At 37.1% G+C, this 25,655-nt stretch overlaps 4 protein-coding genes across 4 annotated transcripts in view; 2 read left to right on the forward strand and 2 right to left on the reverse strand.

Moving 5' to 3' along the window:
- On the reverse strand, positions 1-4,870 carry LOC103930923 (ATP-dependent zinc metalloprotease FTSH 10, mitochondrial). Its single transcript, XM_009340323.3, has 8 exons — positions 4,581-4,870; positions 4,240-4,480; positions 4,057-4,128; positions 3,824-3,957; positions 2,996-3,469; positions 2,108-2,875; positions 1,635-1,862; positions 1-718 (listed from the first exon to the last, which is right to left on the reverse strand). The coding sequence occupies exons 1-8, from the start codon at positions 4,638-4,640 to the stop codon at positions 248-250; spliced, it is 2,448 nt and encodes an 815-aa protein (XP_009338598.2). The 5' UTR covers positions 4,641-4,870; the 3' UTR covers positions 1-247.
- The window catches only part of LOC103930921 (laccase-17-like), a 26,868-nt gene continuing 5,882 nt past the window's right edge, over positions 4,670-25,655 (forward strand). The window contains exon 1 of the mRNA XM_048573851.1: positions 4,670-4,792. Coding sequence (XP_048429808.1) covers positions 4,763-4,792 — 30 coding nt within the window. The 5' untranslated portion in view covers positions 4,670-4,762. The remainder of the gene's footprint in view (positions 4,793-25,655) is intronic.
- On the reverse strand, positions 13,638-15,904 carry LOC103930948 (probable WRKY transcription factor 49). The gene is given in 5 exon segments (XM_009340351.3): positions 13,638-13,990; positions 13,992-14,032; positions 14,035-14,285; positions 15,177-15,323; positions 15,451-15,904. Coding segments are annotated over 4 exon segments (558 nt in total). The 5' UTR covers positions 15,245-15,323; positions 15,451-15,904; the 3' UTR covers positions 13,638-13,792.
- LOC108866402 (cyclin-dependent protein kinase inhibitor SMR4-like) lies at positions 23,501-23,786 on the forward strand. The gene is given in 2 exon segments (XM_048573896.1): positions 23,501-23,606; positions 23,609-23,786. Coding segments are annotated over 2 exon segments (186 nt in total). The 3' UTR covers positions 23,689-23,786.

Below are 25,655 nucleotides of genomic sequence, written 5' to 3' on the forward strand. Positions count from 1 at the left end.
TGTAGAAAATCCACAATGGCATTGGCAATTTCTGAAAGAAAAATTCAAGGACTGTTGGTGTGAATAACTCTTTTCTAAAACTGATCCAACCAGACGTTCCTAAACGAAATTAAAAAGAAATCGTAGGCGAAACCAGACCGCACCTATGAGATATACAGAGCAGTTTTACAATCACTTCCGGCGAACGACGTAGGCTTTGACCGGATTCATTTTATATAAACACATAATCCCATGAAATCACTATGCATTATGCAGGCACAACGACATCCGGTTGAATGGGTGGCGACCGACCATCCTTCGCATTGGTCTCTTTAGCCTCCTTATCTTCTTCTTGGAAGCCTTCCTTGAATCTGTCATAGTTTGTGGGCTCATTCGACTTGAATGGGCGTTCTCCCAGTACTCGAATCAAATCCTCTTGGTGAAGGACTTCCTTTTCCAGCAACAGCTCTGCAATCTGTCCTACATGCTCTTTGTGCTCCTCTATCAACTGGACAGTGCGGAAGTATGCTTTACCCACCCATTCTCTAACTTCACTGTCAATTATTGCACCGGTTTTGCTACTGTATGGCTTGGTCATCTCAAATGAATCCTCCCTCTGAGGAAACGAAAGAAGACCTACCTTGTCGCTGAAGCCATACACTGCAACTTGAGCATAAGTCATTTTGGTCACTTTCTCCAAGTCGTTCTGCGCTCCAGTTGAAATCTTCCCCAACAAAACCTACTCCAAGAATACCAACGCAGTTAATGACAGTTGAAAAGTCTCATAAGCTACAAAGACTCCTTTTGTTATAAAATTAAATTGTGGTGCCATCGTGCCATCATAGCAATACCCTGACTTCAGCTTTCTACATACAGGAGCATGATCATGCAAACCAGCCACAATTTTTGTTTCTCTAGTAAACTAAGATCTACTTCACAGAAATTAGGAACTTTAATTTTCTTTTCAATCTAATGATGAGTCTCCAAAAAATATTATGCCAAAACTGAAATGCGAAATATTAACCCATAGGTATTGACGAATGGAAGTACTACTAAAAATTGCATGCACAAATTACTTCAACACATCCGGTGCACACGCACACACATGTACAAGCTAATGGAAGTTGGTGACAATTCAAAAATGTGAACACCATTACCCCCTTTGTTTTTGGGAGCTACAAAATACCCCTTGACGTGTTTTCTTTTCACCTTTTGAGTCTGAAGCATTGCGCTTGATCAATTTAAAACAATTAAGTTATTGTGAAATAAAACAAGACTCTATCTGCAGTCACAAACTATATGAACAATGCAACACAACATAAATATTACTATCTAAAGATTTAAAGGACAAAAGGCATCATGTACTTTTGCCATTTATTAGAAGTTTTCTTTGTTGCCAAGATGACATTCTTAAAATTTTAAACAATGTTATATTTCAGTTAAATTCGTCATACTTCAATGAGTGATAGACCACACTAAGTTCCTTTGTAACGTTGAAGAGTTGAGGCTAAATACTAAATTCAGTCTCAATGAGTTAGGAGGGGGTGGAAGCATACAAGCACCACTCTTTAATAAATCAACATTTTCCTTCTTAGTCATGTGATTCTATCCCTACTAGCTTATTTAGTAATTTTGGGAAAGAAAGAGAGCTTCACCTGCTCAGCAGCTCGGCCACCAAGGGTCATGCATGTCATATCAAAAAGCTGCTCTTTGGTCATAAGAAGATTTTCATTGGGCACATACTGAGCAAACCCCAGTGCTGCAGTGCCACGCGGAACAATAGTTACTTTAAGCAAAGGTTCTGCGTGTTCCAGGAACCAACCCGCAACAGCATGACCAGATTCATGGTAAGCAACAGTCCGTCTTTCCAGCTTGCTTATAACCTGCATAAAGACCACTAAACAGTGAAATATCTTGGTAAAAAAAACATTTAGCAAGTCTCTCATGATCAAACAGTCGTTTACACCACTATTTTAGGTTGCACAGCTACAAATTTAGATTAATGATGCCAAATTAAATTATCTCACTTTTGCAGGTTCATCAAAAATCTTCTAATTCTCAGCTATTAATTGTTGAATCATTAAGGAGTCGTCAACTGCACAGATTACCATGCAGTGGCAACAGATACCTTGTTCTTCTTTTCTAGGCCGCCTATCACCCTGTCTATAGCCGCTTCAAAATGTTTCATGGTGATCTTTGGACTCTCATTTCTTGCAGCAATCAAGGCAGCTTCATTGCAGACGTTTGCTATGTCTGCTCCAGCAAATCCAGGAGTGAGAGCAGCAAGCCTCTCGGAGTAAAATGATGGTTCCAGATCCAGCTTGAGCTTGCTCAGATATATTTGAAAAATCTGGTTACGACCCTTGATGTCTGGTTTATCAATAGTAATTTGACGGTCAAACCGGCCTGGCCTCAAGAGAGCTTTATCCAGAATATCAGGCCTATTAGTGCCAGCAAGTACAACAACTCCAGCAGTGGTTCCAAATCCATCCATTTCTACAAGCAATTGATTGAGAGTACTTTCACGCTCGTCATGGCCACCTGAAAAGCCTCCACGCCCTCTTGCCCGGCCAATTGCATCAATCTCATCAATAAATATTATACTGGGTGCGCACTGTCTTGCTTCTTGAAATAAGCTTCGAACCCTTGACGGACCAACACCAACAAACATTTCCATAAAATCTGAACCAGATATAGATAGAAAAGGCACCCCAGATTCACCAGCAGTTGCCTTTGCAAGAAGCGTCTTTCCAGTTCCAGGAGGGCCAACAAGAAGAGCACCCTTCGGAATTTTTGCTCCCAATTCCTCATATTTCTTAGGATTTTTTAGAAAGTGCACAAACTCCATTATTTCTTGCTTAGCCTCGTCACAGCCAGCTACATCTTTAAAGTAAACCTGATTCAAAAAATGGACACTAATGAATTTTTATGTAAATAACTGCATCTATGTTTCACTTTATTGCTAAGATAAGAAACATGATAAAGGCAACACTAGGAAATGAAATGCATATTTAACCTTGTTTTTGGCATTCTTGTCCAACTTCGTGATCTGTGCTTTACCTATATTGAATATGCCTCGGCCACCTGTTCCACCTGGACCACCAATGTTAGGCATTTTTCGGCTCATGAACCAAAGGGCTCCCAGAAGCAATACTGTTGGCCCATACCTTAACAACTCTTGCAACCACATTACTTGGGATGCATAAATTACAGGAACAAAATCATGACGGTCAATCCCTAAAGCTTCTTGAGCTTCCTCCAACTTTTCTTCGAAAGATTCAACACTCCCAATGTTAAAATAATATTTATACTGGGTTACATTTCCTTCAGAAGGAGAACCTTTAACAGGACTACTAACAGAATCATCACTATGAACTTTTTCGCGTGGGGAGCTCCTCACATACACTTTTGCAACTGATTTGTTTGCCACTTCAATGTGATCGACCAACCCAGGTTCAAGTAGCTTGTTTTTAAATTCTTGGAAACTTATCTGGGAAACAAGTCAGCTTGAGCAGAAACTACTAATGAAAGCAAAATGGGAAAAAATAAGCCGAACAACATTGATGTATAACAATTAACTAGAGCTTAGACACATATAGGTATAGAGGAGAAGACATAGAGGCCTCAGGGAGGAACATCTGTTTATTAACATCTGTTTATTCCATCATTCAAGGCTCACTCTACCGAACTATAAAGCCTCTATTATAAAGACCTTTTTGCTAGAAACACCGAAAGTAAAACCTATGCAACATGAAAGTACTTTTTTGGTCGAAAACAGGACAGTAATCTCAATCCTACTCAAAAGCAATCTAAATAAACTAGTTTCTCTAAGCATAGTGATTACCTCCTTCGCTTGATGAGGATTAAGGAATAATGATGTGACAATAAAGCAAATGAACATTAAAGGAGCAATTAAATCTTGAATCTGCTTCGAAAACTGTCCCTGGGCATTCCCCTGACCACCTGCACTTGAGCCCTCTGAAGAAAACTGATACTAGTAAGCTTACTTAAACAATGTTGCACTTACCCAAAACACATCAATTTCTAAAAAACTAAAACAATCAAAAAGTGGCACACCTTTGGACTCCGTTTTCTGTTCGCCCCCTTTCGGAATTTCCTTCTTATTTTTCGGATAATAATTTTCGTAATCTATAATAAGAACAAACCGTTGCAAAAAATCAAGCATAAACACATTAAAGCTAAGCATCAAATATTATCAAACCAAACAAAATTTCATAACTTTTGGGTAGAAAGCCTTACTTTTCTTCTCGGGACCTTGGCTGGAGAACAAGCGACGAATTCTAGGGATTCCGAAAACAGACTTCACATTCGACATGTATGCTTTTGAAATGAGCTGCTTCCCAGCTCCATTGTCAGCTATATATCTCCTCAGAATCCCTACGCCGCAATCAACGCACGCATTACCGAGCAGCGTCGACAACTGCGGAAAGGAATCGTGCAGCAGCGTGTTCCTCCTGTTGTAAGTACCCGAAATCACATTCTGCGCAGAAAAATATCAAATTTATCAACCAACTAAAAAAAAAGAGAGAAATTGAGATAAAAATTTCAAAAATTAGAATTTTTCGTGTTACAATTCGTACTCTTTTGAATTTGGAACGAGCCGAGTGGGTGATCGAGCGTCCGATACTTGAGAAAATCATTGTATCGAGCCGTGGGAATCGTTTGAGGTGGAGAATGGTACTTTCGAAACCCTAGAAAGAGCTATACGGGTCTGCTTGGTTGCCGAGAAAATTTGAGTTGGGAAAGTTTCTAGGGTTTGGAAATGGAGAGAGAGAGAGAGAGAGAGAGAGAAGTTACCGGAATTCGGTGGTGGGAAAGAGCAGGGGCGGAGAAAGGGAATGGATTCCTGTCCAAAATCAGAAACCGGCGAATTACGTATTTCACCTTTTCTAAGGAACGATGGATGTGGGTGGAGTAAGGTTAATTTGGTCATTCTGTAGTGTTTCTTCAAGGTCTTAGAGCCTGAAAATTAGTAGCAATGTGTTGGTTAAATTGGAACATTACTTTTTTTTTTTTTTTTTTTTTTTTTGGTCAAACGATAAATTTTGTTACATTAAGTATTAGATTAGTTAGCTGTCGCACTCATATCGTCATGTAAAAGCTCAACTCATTTCCACCATGTGCAATATTTCTTCAAGGTTTTAGAGCCTAAAAATTGATAGCAATATGTATGATTAAATTGGAACATTTCATTTCCTGTTGAAAAGAATTTTTTTTTTCTTTTTGTTTTTTGCAAACTACAGTTTGACGTACGCATATAAAAGAGATTTTAAATACAAATAATAAAAATCTTGTACACATATCGCATTATTATATGTTGCTTGAAAAGAACAATGTTTAAAGCCACAGAGCTAGGTATTTCCTAAAGAAAAAAGAGAAATAATAGATGCACTTTAACTTGTTACATTTCTCGTAACTCACACATGAATGCATTCAGCTAACATTGTGTGTTCTTGTGTTTTGTAGTCTTTGTAGAGAGTTTTCGTCAAGCCTGCTTTTTGGGTATGGATCTGTCGGCATAAGCCGATTTGCGCCAATATGTACTGGCGAAAGGTATCAATTTGGTAGTTGAATCGAGTGCCTAATTTTTTATTTTTTATTTTTTATTTTTAATTTTATTGTTTGTGGTTTTGTTAGACCATACTGAAATATTACAAAACCCTAAATCATGATTTGGTCAAGTGTATAGAGATTACTTGAAGAAAGTCATCACAACGGCAAGGGAAAAAGAGTCTTCAGAACGCGTTTCTTTTGTTAGCAGAGATCTTTCTTGATAGTTGGAAAATATTAGTATTGATGGTTATTTGATTATTTGAGTTTGCTTGTTAGTCTGGTATATCGGCTTAGCCCATCCGAATTAGGGTTTTTAGGTTTTTCTCTTTATAAATATAGTTTATAGTTTAGTATGAAGTTAAATTAGTCACAATGTAGTTTCTTACGGTTTTGTAACCGTTTCGGTATTCTCGTTTGTTTAATAATATCCTATTAGTTTGCAGTCTTATTTGTCCTACTTTAATATTCAACTAAATACAAAAATAACAAACTTCCACCTCTCATGGAGAATTGACTAGTAACTCATGTATTAGTTTCAAAAATAGTGGGGTAGTGCACAACTCATATCACGTCTGAATTGATAAACTTTAGCAAGCAAATACTCAGTGTGCTTAGATTGAGATACAAACAAGCATAGAGAATAATATAATCTACATACACAAGTTTTACAATATATTGACGTGTTTATAGTGTTTCACAAACAGTGAAGGATCTACGGCTGAAGCTTTGAAACCATGCAATACTTATGTAATCTGTAGACATTACCATGATGCTCTATACCATTTTTGCAGCAAGCCATGAAGGATTTTTGACATCTAACTGTCGTAAGGACCAATTGAAATAATTAGCAAGGGCTAGATTAATCTCATTGTTGTTGGTTTAAAACATGAAGAATTTCAAATAAAATATGAGAATTTACAAAGAAATTTTGATACGAATTACTGTCGAACATTTAGTGTAGGATTCTAACTTTTAAATCTTCACTAAATTTGAAGAACTTAAGATATAGAATCGAAAGGTTGACTGAGTTAAAGAAAAAAAGATGCAAAAATAGTGAAGACCGTGTCAGAGTTAGACATCAATGCTCTTAATACCATGTTAAGATGAAGAAGCGAAAGAAGGAAAGGAAGCAAAAGGAAATGAGAGAATACAATCGTGTATCAAAAATAGCACAAATGATTAAAATACGAGTCTAAAAGATTATAAGATTAAATATGAGTCTAAGTTCCTTATAATCTCTTAGGTACATGAAGGCATAACCACTCTTCTAACAATGACTACCAATTGGCTACTGTGTGTTTGCCACTAGTAGTCAGCTAGCTATACTTTTTCACTTCCTTCTCTCAATAGAAAACGCGTGAAATTCTCTCTAGTTTCCTAACCTGCAATCATCCTTGCCTCCGGCCTTAGCCTTTGGCTTGGGTGTGGGTGGCACCTTGTCAATTCTCCTTCCTCTTTCCCTCTTTCTTTCCTTTCTCGCTTTTTCAATTTTCCCCTGAGATTTTTCTCAGCTTCCTTGAGCTTTGTCTCCAATTTTCTCGTGAGTTTGTCTCACCTTTGGACTTCATGTTCCTCCTTTCCTCCCCTCCCTCTCTTCTGGCCGTTACTTTCCAAACACAAAACTCCACCTCCCTTCACCTTTTCCCTCTACCTCTCTTCCTCGTATTTCATGCCCACCCTATCCTTTGCTCTAATATGCGAACTCCTAGCCGGATATCGTTGCCAAATTTAATTTTGTTCCTCACTTTCCCTACCCTAACCGGTATGTCGGATTTCCTTCAAGACCAATTGTTATGTGGCCATGGCCAAAGTAAGGGTATTTTACATAACCCCTTTGTCACACCCCGATCCCGACATACGTCCATGATCGACACTTGATGTCACCAAATACTTGTATATCTCACATACCTCGCCTCATAGTAATTTTTCGTATACTTTATGGCTACATCTAACCTTCTCGTTAGACTACCTATGTACCCTAAGAAGAGATCAAGGCATTTGTATTTCACCATTCGCTGCAATTCGACATACATCATAGTCCGTTCATGCCGAAGGGCATAACATTCCTCAATCAATCAATTGGACTTAACAAGCATTAATTATTCGATTCAAGGTATATAACGAACCACATGACAATCAAGGTTTCCATTTCATCCATTATATAAATCACTATGTTTCAACATAAAATCGTAATTCATAGCACATAATAGATCAAAGAATCAACAAAGCACAATAGTATCCTCTAGTCACATTGATCAACTAATCTAATCGTATTAATAACAATCATATCCAACATCATTACACAATCACTTCAAGTAACCAATTCCACGAATCAAGGAGGCACGATATTCACATTTAATTACGTTAATCAGTCAACAAGATCACATATCAATGCATGGAATTTAATAAAGGAATTCTACATAATTCCCTACCTAGATTCCAAGTAATAAAATGGTAATTCTAATTTATAGACATAACATCTACTGTGAGCAATTCCTACTCACTTGAATCTAGGGTCGAACTAACTTTATGGAAACGAGCAAGAGTAGGGATTCCGAACCACTCAATGGAATCCAACCCGAAATATAATCGTCTATCGAAATGTACCAAGTACAACTAATCCTCATCGTGCAGGTAGTGATCACCCAACGCGGATATATGAAGCATGATCACCCCTGAAATACGTATGGTCCCCCAACGCAGATATACCAAGCAGAACTATATGCATAGTCTAATAATGTAGGCAGTGATCACCCAACGCGGATATACCAAAGCATGATCACCCCTGACAGTCCCCTCAATGCGGATATACCAAGCAGGACTGTATCTTATAGCTCTAGGTAATGATCACCTAACGCAGATATACCATGCATGATCACTCCTAGAATATGTATGGTCCCCCAACGCGGATATACCAAGTATAACCATAGCATAATCTCATCGTGCAAGTAGTGATCACCCAATGCGGATATACCAAGCAGGACCATCCATGTACACCACTGCTACATGGTGCAATAAATTCAACACACAACCCATCCACAACTCAACCCCTATGAGTTTCAACGTAGTCACCTACATCATTAACTTCTCATGGCCACCAACTAATATATCACACAAGCATATAAGTTCTACAGAATACAACTAATAAGATTCTAGGATCACATTGTCATAACATTTATCATACTTATCATTCACATTATTAAGAAGATAAATAAGCGCACACACACACACACACACACACACACACACACACACATATATATATATATATCACAATATGGTGTCCCATACACATAAACTGATGTATATATTATCTGGGATAACTCACTAGCCAATATAGGCCCACTAAGCCCTACATAGTTTCTAGTAATACTGATTTTTAATATTTAAGATCAATTCATAGCATGTTGACCAAAAGTAAGCAGTAATTAGATTAATACATATAAGGTTTCCCAGAACCCCCTACCTTGAATTCGATTAATTTTGTTCCTTTGAAGAACCTAATCGGAACATAAAAGTACAATCAAAAGTATAAATACAAGTAACACATATTAATAACCAAACTAAGTGTTTAATCACAAAATCAATATTATCTAAAGAAAGTACACTGATTCTGTAATCTTACCACTCACCTAGTAGTAAAGAATATTAGAAAGGAATTTGGAAAAGAAAATAGGTGTGGCAAAATAGTACTCTGCTTCTTCACCAAATCTGCAGAAATACAGCACTATTGGACCAAGTTTAGGCTCCCTTTGGAACATTCAAAACTAAACCAAATCGTGTAATATTATATGGGTTTTGAAGCTTGTGTTCTGTACTTTAAAAGCATATAAAGTTTGTAGGGATCTCTAAATTGGAAGCTATGCCAAAAAGAAAAATGAAGTCATGAAATTGGAAACCCAGTTTTCTGCTGCTGTTTGGCAGCTCGCGACCCAAGTTTAAATAAGGTTTTGATCAACCAAAACTCAATGGAACTAAGTGAAAACAATTGGGTTATGATCATGAACATATGTACTTTCAACACACTAAAAAATTTCTCCAAAGGAGCACACAAAGACCTAGAAATTAAGAGCCAAAGAAGACTACTCGAAACTTGAGTTTTCTTTGCAAAGAAATGGTCCACTTCCAATTCATATAACAAAAATACTTCCAGGTAGTCCAGAAGTCAAGTATACAACATCCAAAACTAACATGACTCAAAATTAACAAGAAATTGACCTTTTGAACCAAACCCTTGATCAAGAAATTTGATCTACACACCCAATCCGAATTATCCAACTCTAATTCATGTTCAGATTGGTTCATTGAATGATAGAAAACCTTATAAAACTAAGAACTCCAAATATATAATAGCAGTTTCAATTCAACTTAAGGAAATTAAATATGAAAACCAAGATAGTCAAGGAACAAGGAATTTACCATTCAAATCTCTGAATCCTTCCTTCACAATCACGTTCTCTAACTCTCAATTTCTCTGCCCCCTTTTCTATTTCTGATGTTTTGCCCCTTCTCTGCAGCCCCTTTAACCCCTTTTATAGTTACTCTGATCCTACTCAATCCTATCAAAAGATTTCGTCACCTCTCTCCGATTTTACTCTGAAGAAAGAAGATCTTCTTCCAAAAGCTATGGAAGAGCCACCTCCTCCCCGTTTCTTTCTTCTTTTTTTTCCCTCAAGAGAAAGGAAGAATGTGAAAGAACGTTCCTCTCCTTTTCTCCCTTCCTGATTGGCCTCACACTTCCTCTTATTTATCTGATTGGTCCCTTATCTAACATATATGATTGGTCACTTAAACAATAATCTGATTAGGCCTCTTTCCCACAAGGTGGAAGTTTATTTAATTTATAATCCATAGTTTAGTAAAACGACTTTAAATGTCCGTAACTATACCATTTTAATCAGGACACGCAAACAGTTTTCGCTTATGCGCTCATGGTTTCGAGATTTATTTGAAAACATTAATTGTGACCTTGGAAGGTTAACGAATTTTAAAAATTAATTACGAAAATTCAAACCCGATGATTTAATTCCTAAAATTAACAGAATTAAAATTAACTAATAAAGATAACGTAAACGTGAAACACAAACTTAAATAACGAGATACGTAATGAATAGTGAAATTCCGAGGACGGGATTTCACACCCTTAGCTTCACCTTCTATCCATGTGTTACTTTGTTTGTATATATTTGCAAGGACTAGTGAATGAGTTTTGGATCCGATGACTATCTTTTGGTCCAACATCTTTGGTGAAGAAATCTGGATGTGGCGTGCTTTTGGTTATGGGTTTGGTACTTTTGTGCAGCGATGTCTTGGTCAGTTTCACCATTCGGTCGTTTTCTTTAGTGTTAAAGCTTCATCAGCCACTAGCATGACTTTGTGGTGGTGACCATGGCGGACGCTGCTTTCTGCAATTGGACATTAAGGATTTAGGTTTTCCTTTTCACTTATTAATTGGGTTGGCCTTTTATGTATCTAGTTCCCCCATTGTATTTGGGTTATTTCTGTTGGTTGATAAGCTCATATTTATATATATTTTACATCAAATTCACTTGTCTTTTCTTAGTTAGTTCCTTATATTTTTGAGCTATTTACTTTGTTTTTTTTATTTTGTAGGATTTGTCAAGCAAAGAAAAGAAAATAGCACAAGTGGGGTTTTAAGTAACAACTTCGTCAAAACTGCCTATGCAAGTCAGCTGACTTTGGAAGCAAGTTGTGGACAGCTCAGACTGAATTAGAAAATGAGCCTTATATGCTTGGAAATCTACGGATGTCTATTTTATGGAGCATTTCGCGAATTGCTAATATTATTTTTCTAGAAGAAGTTATGGCCATTTTAATACTGAAAGGTTCCCAAAAGGCTGAACAATTTGTAACTGACAATAAAACATTGAAAGCAATAAATCCAATAAAACTAGCAGCCAAAACTGATGCAGTCAAGAATAAGCTAGCTGACACCTATTCAAATATCAAATGAAATGGAATTAAAGATGAGGATTAAGTGGAAGTAATTGGCATAAAGGTTGCCCAAAGAGTAACAATTGTTTTACCATTTTCTCTCACTTATTGTCATCACTAAATGGTTGTTAGTGGGGTGAGTTATGGAGAAGAAAATGTGGCAGCAAGCAAGAAGAAAAAGGCTACAGGTTGCAACGGCAGAGAGAGAGAAAAAAAAAAGATAGAAAAAAGGGAAGAAAATGAAGGAAAAAAAGGCAAAGCTTCTACGTTGGGGAAGGAAGGAAAGGAATGAGGAAATCTTGGCATTCTCTTATTTCGGTTTTATCTTCTCAAACCCATGTGTTTCTTTTGGTTTTATTTGAGAATAATGTGTAACTAAATTTTTAGTAGTTAGGGGTTGTTTTGCAAGTTTGTTATGACATTTCGTTTGAATTACTTTTATGAATAGATGAAAATTGGTTCACTACTTGTCTCATTGATGAATTCTTTATGTGTTTTCTACGGATGCATACTTAGTAACCATATCTAGGATTCTAATGCTATGAATATGTGTGTGTCTGCCCTTGTCGAATGAGGACCTACATATGTTCTAGAGTAGTACTTGTTAATTGCGATTAACATGTGAATCAATTTCTAGGATAAGTAAGACAATGCTAGTACTTACGATGCCTTGTGATGACTCAAACTTTTTTCATTCTTAATGATTTCTACTTGTTAAATCTATAAACACGCCATTCTAGATTGTATGATAGGGACTAAGTTAAGTTGAAAACGTCATTCTCTTAACATACCACATAAGAAAGAGTAATAGGTTGAGTTCTAACATTGAGCCAACTTGAGCATCTTCATCCGAAAATGAAAGGAATTTGAATGAAACATAACATGTTTGTATGATTATTTGGTGGTGGATAGCAATTCCCCTAACTCGTTTTCTTAATTTGTGAACTACTTAAAATCTGTTTCTGTTATGTTTTTTTTTTATTTAATTTAAACAGAAAATCAACTCCAAAAATCTCAAAAATTTGTGTGAGTGTAGCTCTGTGTATCTAGTGTCTGTATATAAAATTTTGTAAACATTAGATCAGTATAAGTCGGTCTAATAATTATTTTTCGGTGGCTGGTTAGTAGGGACAATAATCCAGTTTTTGTGACATTTTAAATAGTTAGATAAAACAATCTTCTACGGGAAAGATCCTTATTTTCATATGCTACAATTGACAAATCTTAGTGTTAATAAGAAAATTCAATAGGACATTTGTGTGCTACTTTGTGGTGTGCTTTTAATCCTATTATTGGCATGAACCTTCTTTTGATTTAATGAAGTTTACTTTTCGAGTAAATTGTAGCAATGGTCCCTCAACTAAAAATCCATTACCATTGGTCCCTCAACTTATCAAAATGTGTAGCTATAGTAATTTTCATCAATTTCGTCAAAATTTTGTCAATATAAGTTATGTTGGAATGACCATTTATACAATTAGGGTCTTTCAATTCATCAAAGTCTGTAATTATCGTCCTTTTCGTCAACTACGTCAAAATTTTTGTCAAAACGAGTTATGTTGGAAGAACCATTGCTACAATTGGGTTAAAGTTAAGGAACCATTTTTCCAGTTGAATTAAAGTTGAGGCACCAATGGTAATGGATTTTTAGTTGAGGGACCATAGCTGCACGTTTTGATGAGTTGAGGGATCATCGCTCCAATTGAGTTAAAAGTTAAGGGACCATAGCTACAATTTACGCTTACTTTTCAGTTCAAAAAAAAAAAACCCACAACGACAACAATGACTAACAATTTCTCTAAGGGTGATGCTATTAGCACACCCCTTGTTAATTTCTATCATTTGATTATCTTCAATACATTCAATTCGACGCCCGAAAATTGATAAGGATGTAAAGAAGATAAAAATGGGTTTGTCAATAGCACCACCATTTCTCTAATAAACTAAGAATTCTCATACAATTATCTTAAGACAAGTGTCATAATCTTAGCTTTGTATATCCTCAGTTTAAGAATAATATTTGAGATTGATTGTTCACCATAAAACAATTTGTGAGAACATTACTAAGTAAACTTTCATTCAAATTGTTGACATAAGAGCAAAATAACTTATCTACTACCGTGTGGCTTCAAATATTTTATTGCCTCCTTATATTGACAAATAAAATCTACATCGCATTTTTAACATACGTATCGTTATTGTTCAACATTTTATAGTTCACATATATATATAATAACAAACTAGATTAATCATTAGGGTTTAACCCACAGAGATATCTATAGATTCATCCAAAACTATGATTTATGCCAACGTCAAAATAGGAAGTGGCCCATGATAGAGAAGAAGGAGACGTTGGAGATGAACGATAAGAGGAACATGAAGAGTTTGAAGAAGCACTTGTTGGTTTAGGGTTCCTAATCATGAGTGGCACCATATCTTGAAGCAACCCTTGTGAGCTTCTCTCTTCTTCCACAAACTCTTGAATGCTGGTCCAGAAACGGGCCGGGCGGCAGATCCGGAACTGATCGGGAGTAACGCTTCGCGGGCTCTCTTGCGCTTCTCGTTCTTGATCTTCGGGTTGGGGATCCGAGGTTTTCTTCTTGGTCTTCTTCATTGGTGGAGTGGAGTTTTGGGCCTGGTTGTTGAGGTTGAAAAATGGGTATGCAAAGTGTAAATGGAGCCCTTCATAGGTGATGATGAGTGTGTCTGGGTCCTCACTGGACCTCTCTACTTGCTTTTTGGCACTGCATCTTGGATTTGTGCACCGGTAGTAGCTCCTGTATCACAATCCAGAAATAGAGCTGGGTGACAGATGTAAATTAAATGATAAAAGAAAATAAATCGTTTGAAAGTATTTTTTTTTTTTTTTCAAACAAGCGATATTATTACTTCAGACTACAATAAAGGGAGGATGAATGGTTTGAACGTAGAATTCAGTGAGTTGAAGAGGAAGGTCTTATCCACCAGAATAATCCTCCGGCCACTTGCAGTTGAAAGTTAATGAACTTGTGTGATTGTAGCAATATGTCAACCTTTGTCTAATGGCCTAGTACTAGGGTTAGACCTCATTTAGGCTATAAGGTACTGGCGTTGGTAGGCATATTTAAGGATAATCTACTTGCTTAAGGTGTTGAATAGGGTAGGTTGGCTTCATGCTGCAGTACTAACTAGAGAGCATTTCGTGAACTAATCTACTTAATTAGTATTAAAGTCGTCCGAGTCACGCCGATTAATTTCGACTCTTAGACGCATAAGATAATGAAGTGGTTTAGGATGCTTATAGATTTTTCAATGCAAAGTTGAATTGTTTAGGTGCCTAATACACAAATGATTTGACTATGTTCAACAATTATCATTTCAAGTTAATTAATAATATATAGATTTGGACGTGTTATCTTTTATGAAAGGTAGCGTTATTCATACTTTTCTTATATTTTGCCTTGTATTATTCTTTGCAAGAGCTTATGAACAATGAGATTTCTTTCATATACAAGCGATATAAAAAGGTGGAGAATCGATGGCCTTAGGTGTAGAACTGAGTGCTCGTAACTGCTTGAGCTACACACACTTATAGGGCTGCAATAATATCAATACCCTAAAGCTTTTAAAAACACTTAACTCCAGATAAAGGGGAAGAAGAAGGAGATATATATATAGTAAATAGTTACCTAGGATTAGGGCTATTCTTAATGGATTTCTGGCCATACTTCCTCCATTTATAACCATCATCAGCCATTATTCCATTTCCACAGCTTTTGATCTTCAGAGTGTACTTATGCTCAACCTTACTCAGACCCCTTTCTAGCAATGACAGCCTGCAAAATAAGAAAATGCATTTATAACAAACTACATAAAAATTAAATAAAAAATAAAAAAAACCCAATTAATTAACAATTCTATAAAAATGGTGAACTTAAAATTATTGAAACATAATATACAAACCTGGCGTTTGGAAGTTCTTGGGGTTGGACTGTTCCAGTTGTGACAGACAAAGCAGCCTCGATATCTTGGATCGTTGGACCCGAATAGACGTTAGGGATGAATCGGTTGATAGCCTCTTTGCCGAAAACACTAGCCGCTCGGGACTGCACAGCCTCCTCCGGTAGCACAAAGAGTGGTGAATCATTGTCCAGAAGCTCCCTCACCAGCTCTTCCTCCGACCAGTCCGACCACGTAGCAGCCTATTGATTCCTCCATTTGTAACAGAAGAAGAAGGAGAAGCTGAGAGGAAACGAGTTGATAAGATGCGAATTATAGAGAGTGTATTATCTGGTGAGGAAATAAAAGAAGGGAAAAGGTGGAGCAGATGAAGAGGGGAAGTTGTCACGTCTACGTGTTTGCCTCTTGACTTTTAAAGTAAGCGGGTTTTGGTTTTGTATGCATTGTACTTTGACTTAACGAAGAATTCTATTCAACAGTAAACATATTTGGTAAACTGCACAACCCTAGCTACGGGCACTTTAAAAAATATGGGGTCATTTTCCTTGTGCATATATATATATGCTAGGGTAATTTCAATGCCTTGCCTACACAGATCAAATTTAAGAACAATAATTTTCACGACTGCATGAAATTAAAAAACAATTCCGGTGTGCAACACACTGGCTTCATGATCTTAATTTACCAGGAAAAAGTTTGTGAGGTAAATTGAGACTGCTTTTTTGGTTGTACGCATCTGTTTAATATTTTTACCATTGAATTGGATAAATGAAAAGAAAATTAATGAACATAATTAAATAAAGGTGTGCACAAAGATAATCTAAACTGCAGAGATGAGATTCAAACTCTACCTGCACATAAAGAAATACATCCGCTCTAACTAATTTAGCTAGATCCATATCTGAGAAATCGCATGATAGTCGGGTGAAAAATCATTTACTTTCTTTTGTTGCTTTGCAGCATTTTCTGTCTTCATTTAGCGTGTCCTTTGTCTTGTTATAATGTGTGTTTTGATGAGAGAAAATTTTGAATTATAGAGGCATCAAAGGTGGACCAATGCTACCTGAACCATGACCCAATTTTCAACCCAAAGCAAGAGTCAACCACTAAAGAATCAATAAAAAAAATACCTTTTCATTATTTCAAAGAGATTACATTCTCCTCTTTCTTTAAAAAAACAGATTAAAGACTTGAACTTCATTATCACTTCTTTCTAAATTCTTTAAGGAAGCATATAATTGGCTAGCTGGATAGTTACTTTATAAAAGGAGTAGATATGAACTGTGATGACCTTTTAATTAACAAAATTAAAACTGCCTATAATCTCATGTCATCAATTCATCACACTATTTCACCTCCCAAAAAGTAGCCTTTGTGGATCCTTTGATTACATAGTTCAACTGATAATCAGGCTGCCGTCGTTCACCAAGAAATATTTTGGTCGTTTTTGACGGATTGCTTACTACTAGGTTGGATTGAATGTCAACATGTGGAGGCGTATGCCTTGTGACCGCAGTAGAACTTTGGGTTTTATACCATGGCTACGCAGGCGGCAAGAGAACTTTCCATCATTGGAAAACTAGGTGGGTACATTCCAGCAAGTCGCTTATTGACACATCGAAGTTTGTACCGGACAAGACTAAGATTGTAGCAATCTAAGTGCAAGTTTATTAAAAGAATGGTTAACTTTTTTAACACATCACAAATATTTATTAAATGAGTGTCGTTGATTGCAAGAGAGGATCTAATCTCTAATTAGACTGATAAAAGTATGAAACCCTACTTTAATTCTTCCCCCAACTTTTCTTTTCCAACTCTCCCAAGTCTCGATCAAGTGAGATGAGTAGCATGCAAAAAGAAGATAAAACATAATTAGAGCCTCCTGTAATTAAGGTTTATATATACTCATACAAGACTAAGCATGCGTGTTAATTGAATATTTCCAGAATACCGACCCACATTAAATCCAAGAGATCAACTATTTTGCAGTTTCCAAATCTCTACGCTTTCATTATTTTAGATTTTAGAGAGATTTGTTTTTGCTTTTGATGGCTGGCGGTGCAAACAGTCAGTGCCAATGTCTAACAACATAATGGTACACACACATGCATGCATGCCTCGATCTTTCTCACAAGAAAGAAAACAAAATTAATTATTGCAACTAATTGTCCACCCAAATTCATCAATTAGGAGACTATTCGAAGAGAATAGTATTTTGTTAATCTTGACAACAATTCAAACAAAATACACGTGATCAATGATATAGTTTGAAAGAAACAAAGCTATGTATATATGTACAACCACGTATATCGGCACTCCACCACGAGTACTTGAAAAAATTAATTCATGACACTAAAATACAATTAAGCAGTATATATAAGTTTACATGTTACAGGATTAATCGACGATAAGTCTTTGTTTTACAATGTAGTATATAATAGTAAGTAATCGCACTATGGAATCTTCACCGTGTCGGGAGACCAAGCAGGGCATAGCTAGTGGCATAGGAATCGACTCGGCGTCAGCGGCTTCGTGCCACACTGGAGTGATCCAATATGTCATTAGTTGTTTATCACACAAACTATGTTTCAGTACCGCTCAATAGATTAGTTTTTAGCACGCAAAATGATTTAGAAAATGGGCAACAGAAAAATTGAAAAATAAAAAAAAATTCTAGGGTAGTATTATTCAACCACCATCACCATAGCTTATATATATATATATATATATATATATATATATTCAGAAAGTTTATCTTGAAACACAATGGGAGCCGAGTGGTTGCTTCAGAGTGAGGGCAGGTTTTGGCGGTTTGTGGCTTTGACTTTTGTTAATCCGAGAAACATAAACAGAGGGTGCGTACTATCTCCCTCTCCTGCTACCCCACCCGCTTAAAAACACAAAACTAGGGTTGACCGTCAGACAATGGGAGAGAGAGAGAGAGAGAGAGAGGCGTCGGTTAGCGGATGAGGGAGGTGGAGTGGGCGCAGCCGCGCAGGTTAAGAACCAAAACAAACCAACTTATCTTTGGTTGGAAAAAAACTTGGACGTGTTCGCCAAAGTCAACCCCTTTCGATGCGGCGCCATGTGGGGACACGTGTGATTGGTAGTGTCCCACTGGTGTCGAGCTTCACGAGTGAAAGGGAACGGGTGGGTCGAGCTGTCGACGTCTGTGGTGTCGGAGGAGCAGGAGGGGATTGATCCGAGAAGTGACGCTAGCTGTAAGTAATCTTTTGGGGTTAAAACAAAGAAGAGAAGGAAGGGGGTCCTAGAAAAGAAGGGCAAATGTCCTAATATATTGTCCTTTGCAGGGGCATCTTCCTCTAGTGCTAGCAGTCAAAAGACTCAAAACCTAGTCTTCTAGATGCGGTGGCTACAGGTGGGAAACTGCCACCACTGTGTACCCCACAGCGAGACCATGCTAAGGACAAATGCCCACGCCAGAGCGGAGTGGTTGATACATTTTGAGACCTTAACGGCTAGAAGTACTTAGCTTGACACATTAGATGGACTTACATTAAGAAATCGCCCACACGCTCAAGGTAGCATTTTCCATTCCACCATTCTGAGAAGAACTATGTTGTTGACAAGATGGCGAATTTGGAGTAATTTTTTGTATGACTGTTTAAACTGCTAGAGTTACGTAGTGTTACTAATCAACTCATGTTCTAAAATGTGTATTTTATTCATTAGACAGTATATATTGTCTATGACATATAAAATATTATGTGAGTTTTTATATCCGATCGCCACATGATGTTCACATAACATTTTAACATACCTGGACAACATGGTTAATATTAAGGAAGTTGAATTTCTAACATAAAAGAAAAGGGGGCAATATGTAATAACTGATATAACAGAAATATAGTTAGAGGGGTATTATTGTAATTGGAATATATGGCTATATAAGGGATTGTATAGCTAGTATTTCATTAAGTTCATTTTGTATACATTTCATCCATTCAATCAATACAATCTTTCTAGTTTTCTCTCTATCATCTTTCTTTTCTCTTGTACCAACTTTATATTTTGCAATGTAGTTAACATGGTATCAGAGCCACCAGGCTCAAGCCATGGATTTTGGTGGTTCCACTTCTCATTAGTTTCGTCTATATCTAGTTTTACTTCTTTTCTAATTTTTCTGTTAGAGATTTCGTTAATTTCTTTGGTGCTTCCGCAATCGTTCAGTTTGTTCTGTAATTTCTGGGTAAATTTTCGTTCTGGGTTGTGATCAGATATCATCGGTGATATGATATCTTGGTCTTTGGAATTGTGGCAAATTTTTCTTCGTCCGTAAGCTGGAATCTTGATCATTTGGGCCAAATTAGAAGTGGGAACTTCTCGGTTCTTGAATTGGGGATTTTTCAGATTTTCATCAAAGGTCTTCAATGGTTCTTGAATCGGGTCCGCTCAGTTTTATGTAACTGTGTGGTGAATCTTGATCGACTTCACGTCCGACACCGTAATCTTACTGTGTGGGCACTCCATCTTCGCGTGTCCTCCCTTATCTTGGCCGGTCCGGTTAGTTATCCCGGCTTTCCTGCCGTCACAGTTCGTCGTCGCAGCAGCATCTATATTGGCGGCGATCTCCTTGGCCGTGTGCTTCTTGGCAGCTATCTTTTCGTCTCTGAACGTTGTTGGCTAATGGGTTCTTGCATATCACGTGTTTGATCTTATGATTCAGTGAAATTGAATGTCAGAACAATGCAACTGCATATCTTGGATGCAAGTGTTTGGGGTTCTACTATTCTTTCTCAGTCATTCTTTCACTTATGAAGATTGGGTTTTATCCTTTTCATGTCTGATTATAGGTTTGGTGAAATGGTTAAAGTAGTTGTTGCAATGGTAGAAAGTTTATCTTTAATGCTTTTAGACCCTGTGGTTAATGGTTGTGTGTCATACCATCTCCAACAAACATGATATTAGATTGTTGACAATCCTCTCTCTATGTCATTTGAAGTAGCGAAGACATTGATTATACTGCAGTGATTCGGCAATGGTAATAAGATTGTATTTTGAAGAGCATATAACAGAACTTAGGTGATGGGTGGTATCTACTCTCTTTCGCTTCCTCAATGTGATTACTTTTGGGATGTGACAATCATTTGTTTTCATCCAAATTTTCAGTATTGTCAGCTTAGTATTTTGTTTCTGTTGGGTGATTGAAACTTCTTCATACCTTTGTTGAACTATTGAGAGCCCGTATTATTGGACTTGATCATCTCCTCATGTTGTTTATGTTGTTGGCTTCTTCCGTACTGTTTGATTCTGTGAAATCTCCTGGCCTTGGACTAGGTGCACGGTACATGTTCACCATGGGAATTGGCTGTCTTCTTCGTGCCATAACTTTTGTATCAATTGTTCTGCCATCTGCCCGCCCTTGGTGTGCTGCTGGTCAAGTTACTCATGGTCCCTGAGAGTGCAGTTGTTGCCATCATAATTTGTTCCAAAATGGACTTAGTTTCAAGATTATATACTGTAAGTCCTTGAATTTCTGTTGTCTCTTCATTGGGTTTAAATTGTTCAGGAGTTTATCTCAGCCTATAATGTCGAGTCTAACCAACTCAATTGTTAGCATGAATCTACAGTAAGTCCGGTTATACGATGAAGTTTGATGAAGTTGTAAACGGTAAATCCCACGAAGGGTAATTCCGTGATGTAAGTAGGTAAATCTCACGAAGGGTAATCCTACATAGATGTTGATTTTCTGTTGTTGAAATTGTGAAGGCCAATGCCACTGTTAAGAGTAGTTGTATTTTGGTAAAATCCACAAAGGGCGATCCCGTGGTGCTATAGTTAAGGCCGATGCCACACTATAGTTTGTTATTTTTCTGTTTAAAGGCCGAAGCCAATGTTAAATGAAGTTGTTGACGGTAAATCCCACGAAAGGTAATCCCGCATGAAGCTGTTATAACTGGCCTGAGGGTGTGTTACAATTTTATAAGAGGCTTTGTATGGAAAATTTCAAAAGGTTCAGATGAAGAAGGTATGGAAATTCTTTGTGAAGATCCTGTGAGGGGCAGAGGAATGTTGGTTTTTTGGATGGAGAGATTGTATCTGCAATATGTTTGTTTGAAAGGATGATACAGGGTTCAGTTTGGTCGTCTTCTTCCACAAGTTCCACAAGGATGATACAGGGTTCAGTTTGTTTGAAAAGATGCACGTCACCAGTTTGCAGCAAATCCAAGGTTCCAAAAAGGGTCCAGTCACAGTGCCTTAGTGTCAACAACTCCAGATCAGTCTCAAATACCTGGCTAGCTCAAACTTCACTTAGATACTCCAAGTTTAGTTTGAGGGGGGGGGGGGTAATAACTGATATAACAGAAATATAGTTAGAGGGGTATTATTGTAATTGGAATATATGGCTATATAAGGGAATGTATAGCTAGTATTTCATTAAGTTCATTTTGTATACATTTCATCCATTCAATCAATACAATCTTTCTAGTTTTCTCTCTATCATCTTTCTTTTCTCTTGTACCAACTTTATATTTTGCAATGTAGTTAACAATATGGTGATGAGTACATCTCCTCGTAAACATACATGCAAAGTTCTCTACCCAATGTGAGAATCATAATCTCAACAAGTTCCCGAATTGAGATGAATTTTCAAATCTAATACGCGGACAACACAACTACACAAGTTAGGTGACTTAGAGGTTATGTGACTGCTGGGCTTCACTCGTGTGGAACAACCTGTTCTGATATCTTGAAGGAATTGTTCTACGTAAAACCAATTGGCAAATGAGAGTAGCCCAACTCCTTTTAAGGAAGTACAAGATCTCTTAGTTCTCCAATATGGAATTCATACTTTCATAAGTATGTCATGAACATAGAGTATAGTCATATTTGTCCATCGTTAATTGGAGTCCTTGGTTAGGAGGACCACTACCCTGTAATATTGCATTGAATTACTTTATTATTTATCTCTAGTGTGTTCTAATTAATTTGCATAAATTGGTAAAACAATAGGGCAGGTTTTTTCACACTAAATTAATTATTCTTGTGAATTGATTACGACTGTTTACTTTCCCTTTTATGAGATTGAAGAATGTTTCGCACCCTAAGGTGAAGCTCGGCAACAGTCCTATCCTGATAGTTCGGGGAATATCGATTGCCAATTGGGTGTGGGTGTGTCATGTGGAACCTCAATTCTTTCAATATTGTATGTAGGTAAGTTAGCAAAATACATGATAAAAGTCATTTTGTCACATATGTTCATATCACGATGTTAAAATTGTCCATGTCTTAGACTTAAAATTTCACCATAGGAGATTAGCAAACATCAAATGTATTGAAACCCACCAAGGTTCTAAAAGCCACTAGGTGTTAGTAGGGACGGCAGGTAGGCTAGGCAGGTGTCGTGCGCTCTCGTTGCTTCAGAGGAGTGAGGAGTCATTTCTCACATGTCTAGACGTCATTTCTTAATTTTTCAAACACTAAATGATTAGTTGAGTGGTGACCAGCCGCCTAATGACACTAGGCGAGGATAACCCACTGCGTTTTGGAAACATAGCATTTTGTATCTTTCTATTGGGCCTTACATTTTCAAGATAAAGGTAATTGATGATTCAACTCTAGGTCTCCAAGCCCATCCTCTCTTAAATCTGTTTTATGCATAGTGGGCCCAGAGACTGAAAAAGCAAAGAAACTACACGTTTTAAGCTGGACATGGCCCATTAGCCGTATAGGCCACGGCCTACCCTTAAAATTCCACTTGGACCACAAACATTCAAGTTAAATTTCAGCCCAACTAAAACACATTCAAACGGATTAATTTTCCCGCGCAAACCAACCGACTCAAAGTTAGCACCGACATTAAAAATAGAAAAATATACAAAATCCGCTGGATTCGGGCCACGTGGAAACGCACGTAGTTAGAAACTCCCAGTAACAATCTGACACGTCGTCCCTCCCGCTCATGCTTAGCTGTCATTGCCATTTTCGAATAATTATTTTCAATTTGAAATTTTACAGGCCGCGCGCGAGCTCCATGTGCTGCTATACATAAGTAAAGTGATCGAAGGTGTGAGGGGAAGCTGGATTGGGAATGGAGGAGGGTTGCGCGACACCGAAGCGGCGAGAGTGCCGGATACCGGAGGCGAACATGTGTCCACCGCCTCCGAGGAAGAAGGCGGTTGGGGAGACGAAGCGGAGCAGCCGAAGAATGGGTATTTCCAGCCGCCTGACCTTGATACTCTGTTTTCTCTGCCTCCGAGAAGTCAAGCGTGTGCGTAACAAGCTCTATTTGTTATACAAGATGATTTTATTTGTTGGTTTTCCACTGTATATAGTTTTGATCATTTTTGGAATAATTTCCCTCCTTTTTTCTTGAATTTTTGCCTGTATCGTGATGATATCGGAGTGAGTGGAGGGAGAAAGGTGGAATGCCCAAAACAGGAAAAAGAATAAAATAAAATTTTAGAGTCTTTTCAAATACCCAATCACGTGAAAATAAACAAGTTACATGTTTTGGTAGGAGAATTTGTTCTAGAATCGAAATGTAACTTGTGTTCTTACGTATACGATGAATGTTGTAAACACAAAGATACATACAGTGAGAGCCATGTGTAGCTTTAGTTTGTTGTATAATATAGCTCTGTCTTTCGGGATATACTTCTGGTAATAGAGACTTTTATTTTAAAGAAAACATAGAGGAAGTTGACAGAATTGCCTGATTTGCCTAATCACCAATATTCCAATTATGGATACTTCTTTTTACGTTACTATAAAGGAAAGTAATTGAGGAAAAGATGCATACAATGTAATCTTTTCCAAAATATATTATGAAAAGTATTTTCTTTGCCAATGAAAATGAAGCAAAATCTACCTTGGATTTAAGAGAACTTTAACGAAAAATTTCTGGTGTTGTTTATTTTAACGAAAAACCATATTTTTACACTAAAAACTCAATCTTAGTATTATTCACTTTATCTTTTATTTTGTCCTTATTATTAAAACTTCAAGTTTTCAAGTCATTTTATTAATTTTCTTTAGATTTAATTGTGAACAGCTTGATATGGACTTAGTATCAATGTGACAAGCAAAGAAATTCATGTTTGGTGTTAGGGGCCAAATATGAATTAATGGGTCCTAAATGTTAGAAAATTAGAAATCAAAGATATTTATGCTGGGTGTTAGACAAGGGTGGAGCCATGAAGGGACTAGAATGGTTCTGGGCCCACCTTGACAATTTTTTTTTTACAGATAAAAAATTAGAGTTATTGTTTTGATTTCTAAAGATTTTTCAAGGGATTAGGGCCCCCAACCTAAGGGGAGAAAGAGGAAGTTGGCAAGAAAACTGTTTCATTTAGAGTTTAATCTTTTTCACATGGTGCTAGTGGTTGTTGGCAAACTTGAATTATGCTTCCATCCATGTGCGATTTTCATGTTCTCGTTACATTTTTTGTAAGGTTGTTTTCTTCGCCAATTAACATGGCTCCCAACTGATCGGAACATAATAATGAAATGGAGTGAAATTGAAAAATCAACACCAGCGTCACTGAGCAAGCAAACATCAAAATGAGCAGTAAAGTAGTGGTTGAGATGATGACCAGACGATTAATAAGATAGATTCGCGAGTGTGAGAGAGGGATTCAAGAGTGTATTGCAGTGTTGTTTTAGAGCTGGCATTGTTGGTGGTGTTACAGTGTTTTTTTTTTTTAATTTTTTTTTATTACCTTTGTGAGAGACCCCTTCTAACCTAAAATTCCAACTCTGCCATTGCACTACATATAAGTACAACTAGAACATCTAATACTTGTACATATTAGATCATACTGTTGATTTTCAAAGGTTGCATTAGATCGGGTGGGCCATCACTCTCGTCGTACGATTTGAACATTACATAATTTGAATGTTTTGTTCCTTAGATTCCAAGACAGAACAGTTGTGGACAGCCCCAAATAAAGATTGCAAATAAAGGGAAACATATGATAAGCAGGTTGGGAGACTTGAGCTTGAGCATGCGTACAAAAGTAATTCTTACTTAGTTTTCTGCGACCTTACCCACCATACCTATCAAGCTACAATTATCATTAGGGTTTGACGTTTGAGGGTAAGTCTTAGGACGTTGACCATTTGCCTGTTGATGAGTAAGAGATGCGGACCTCTTAAAATTCTCTCCTGTCTGAATGTTAGTATGGATTGAATCGTTTCTCTAACGTGATATTATTTTGTTATGCAAATATTATAATTGAAATTAT

The sequence above is a fragment of a genome, unplaced genomic scaffold, assembly GCF_019419815.1.
Source record: "Pyrus x bretschneideri cultivar Hongxiangsu unplaced genomic scaffold, Pyrus_bretschneideri_v1 Contig11, whole genome shotgun sequence".
Lineage (NCBI taxonomy): Eukaryota > Viridiplantae > Streptophyta > Magnoliopsida > Rosales > Rosaceae > Pyrus > Pyrus x bretschneideri.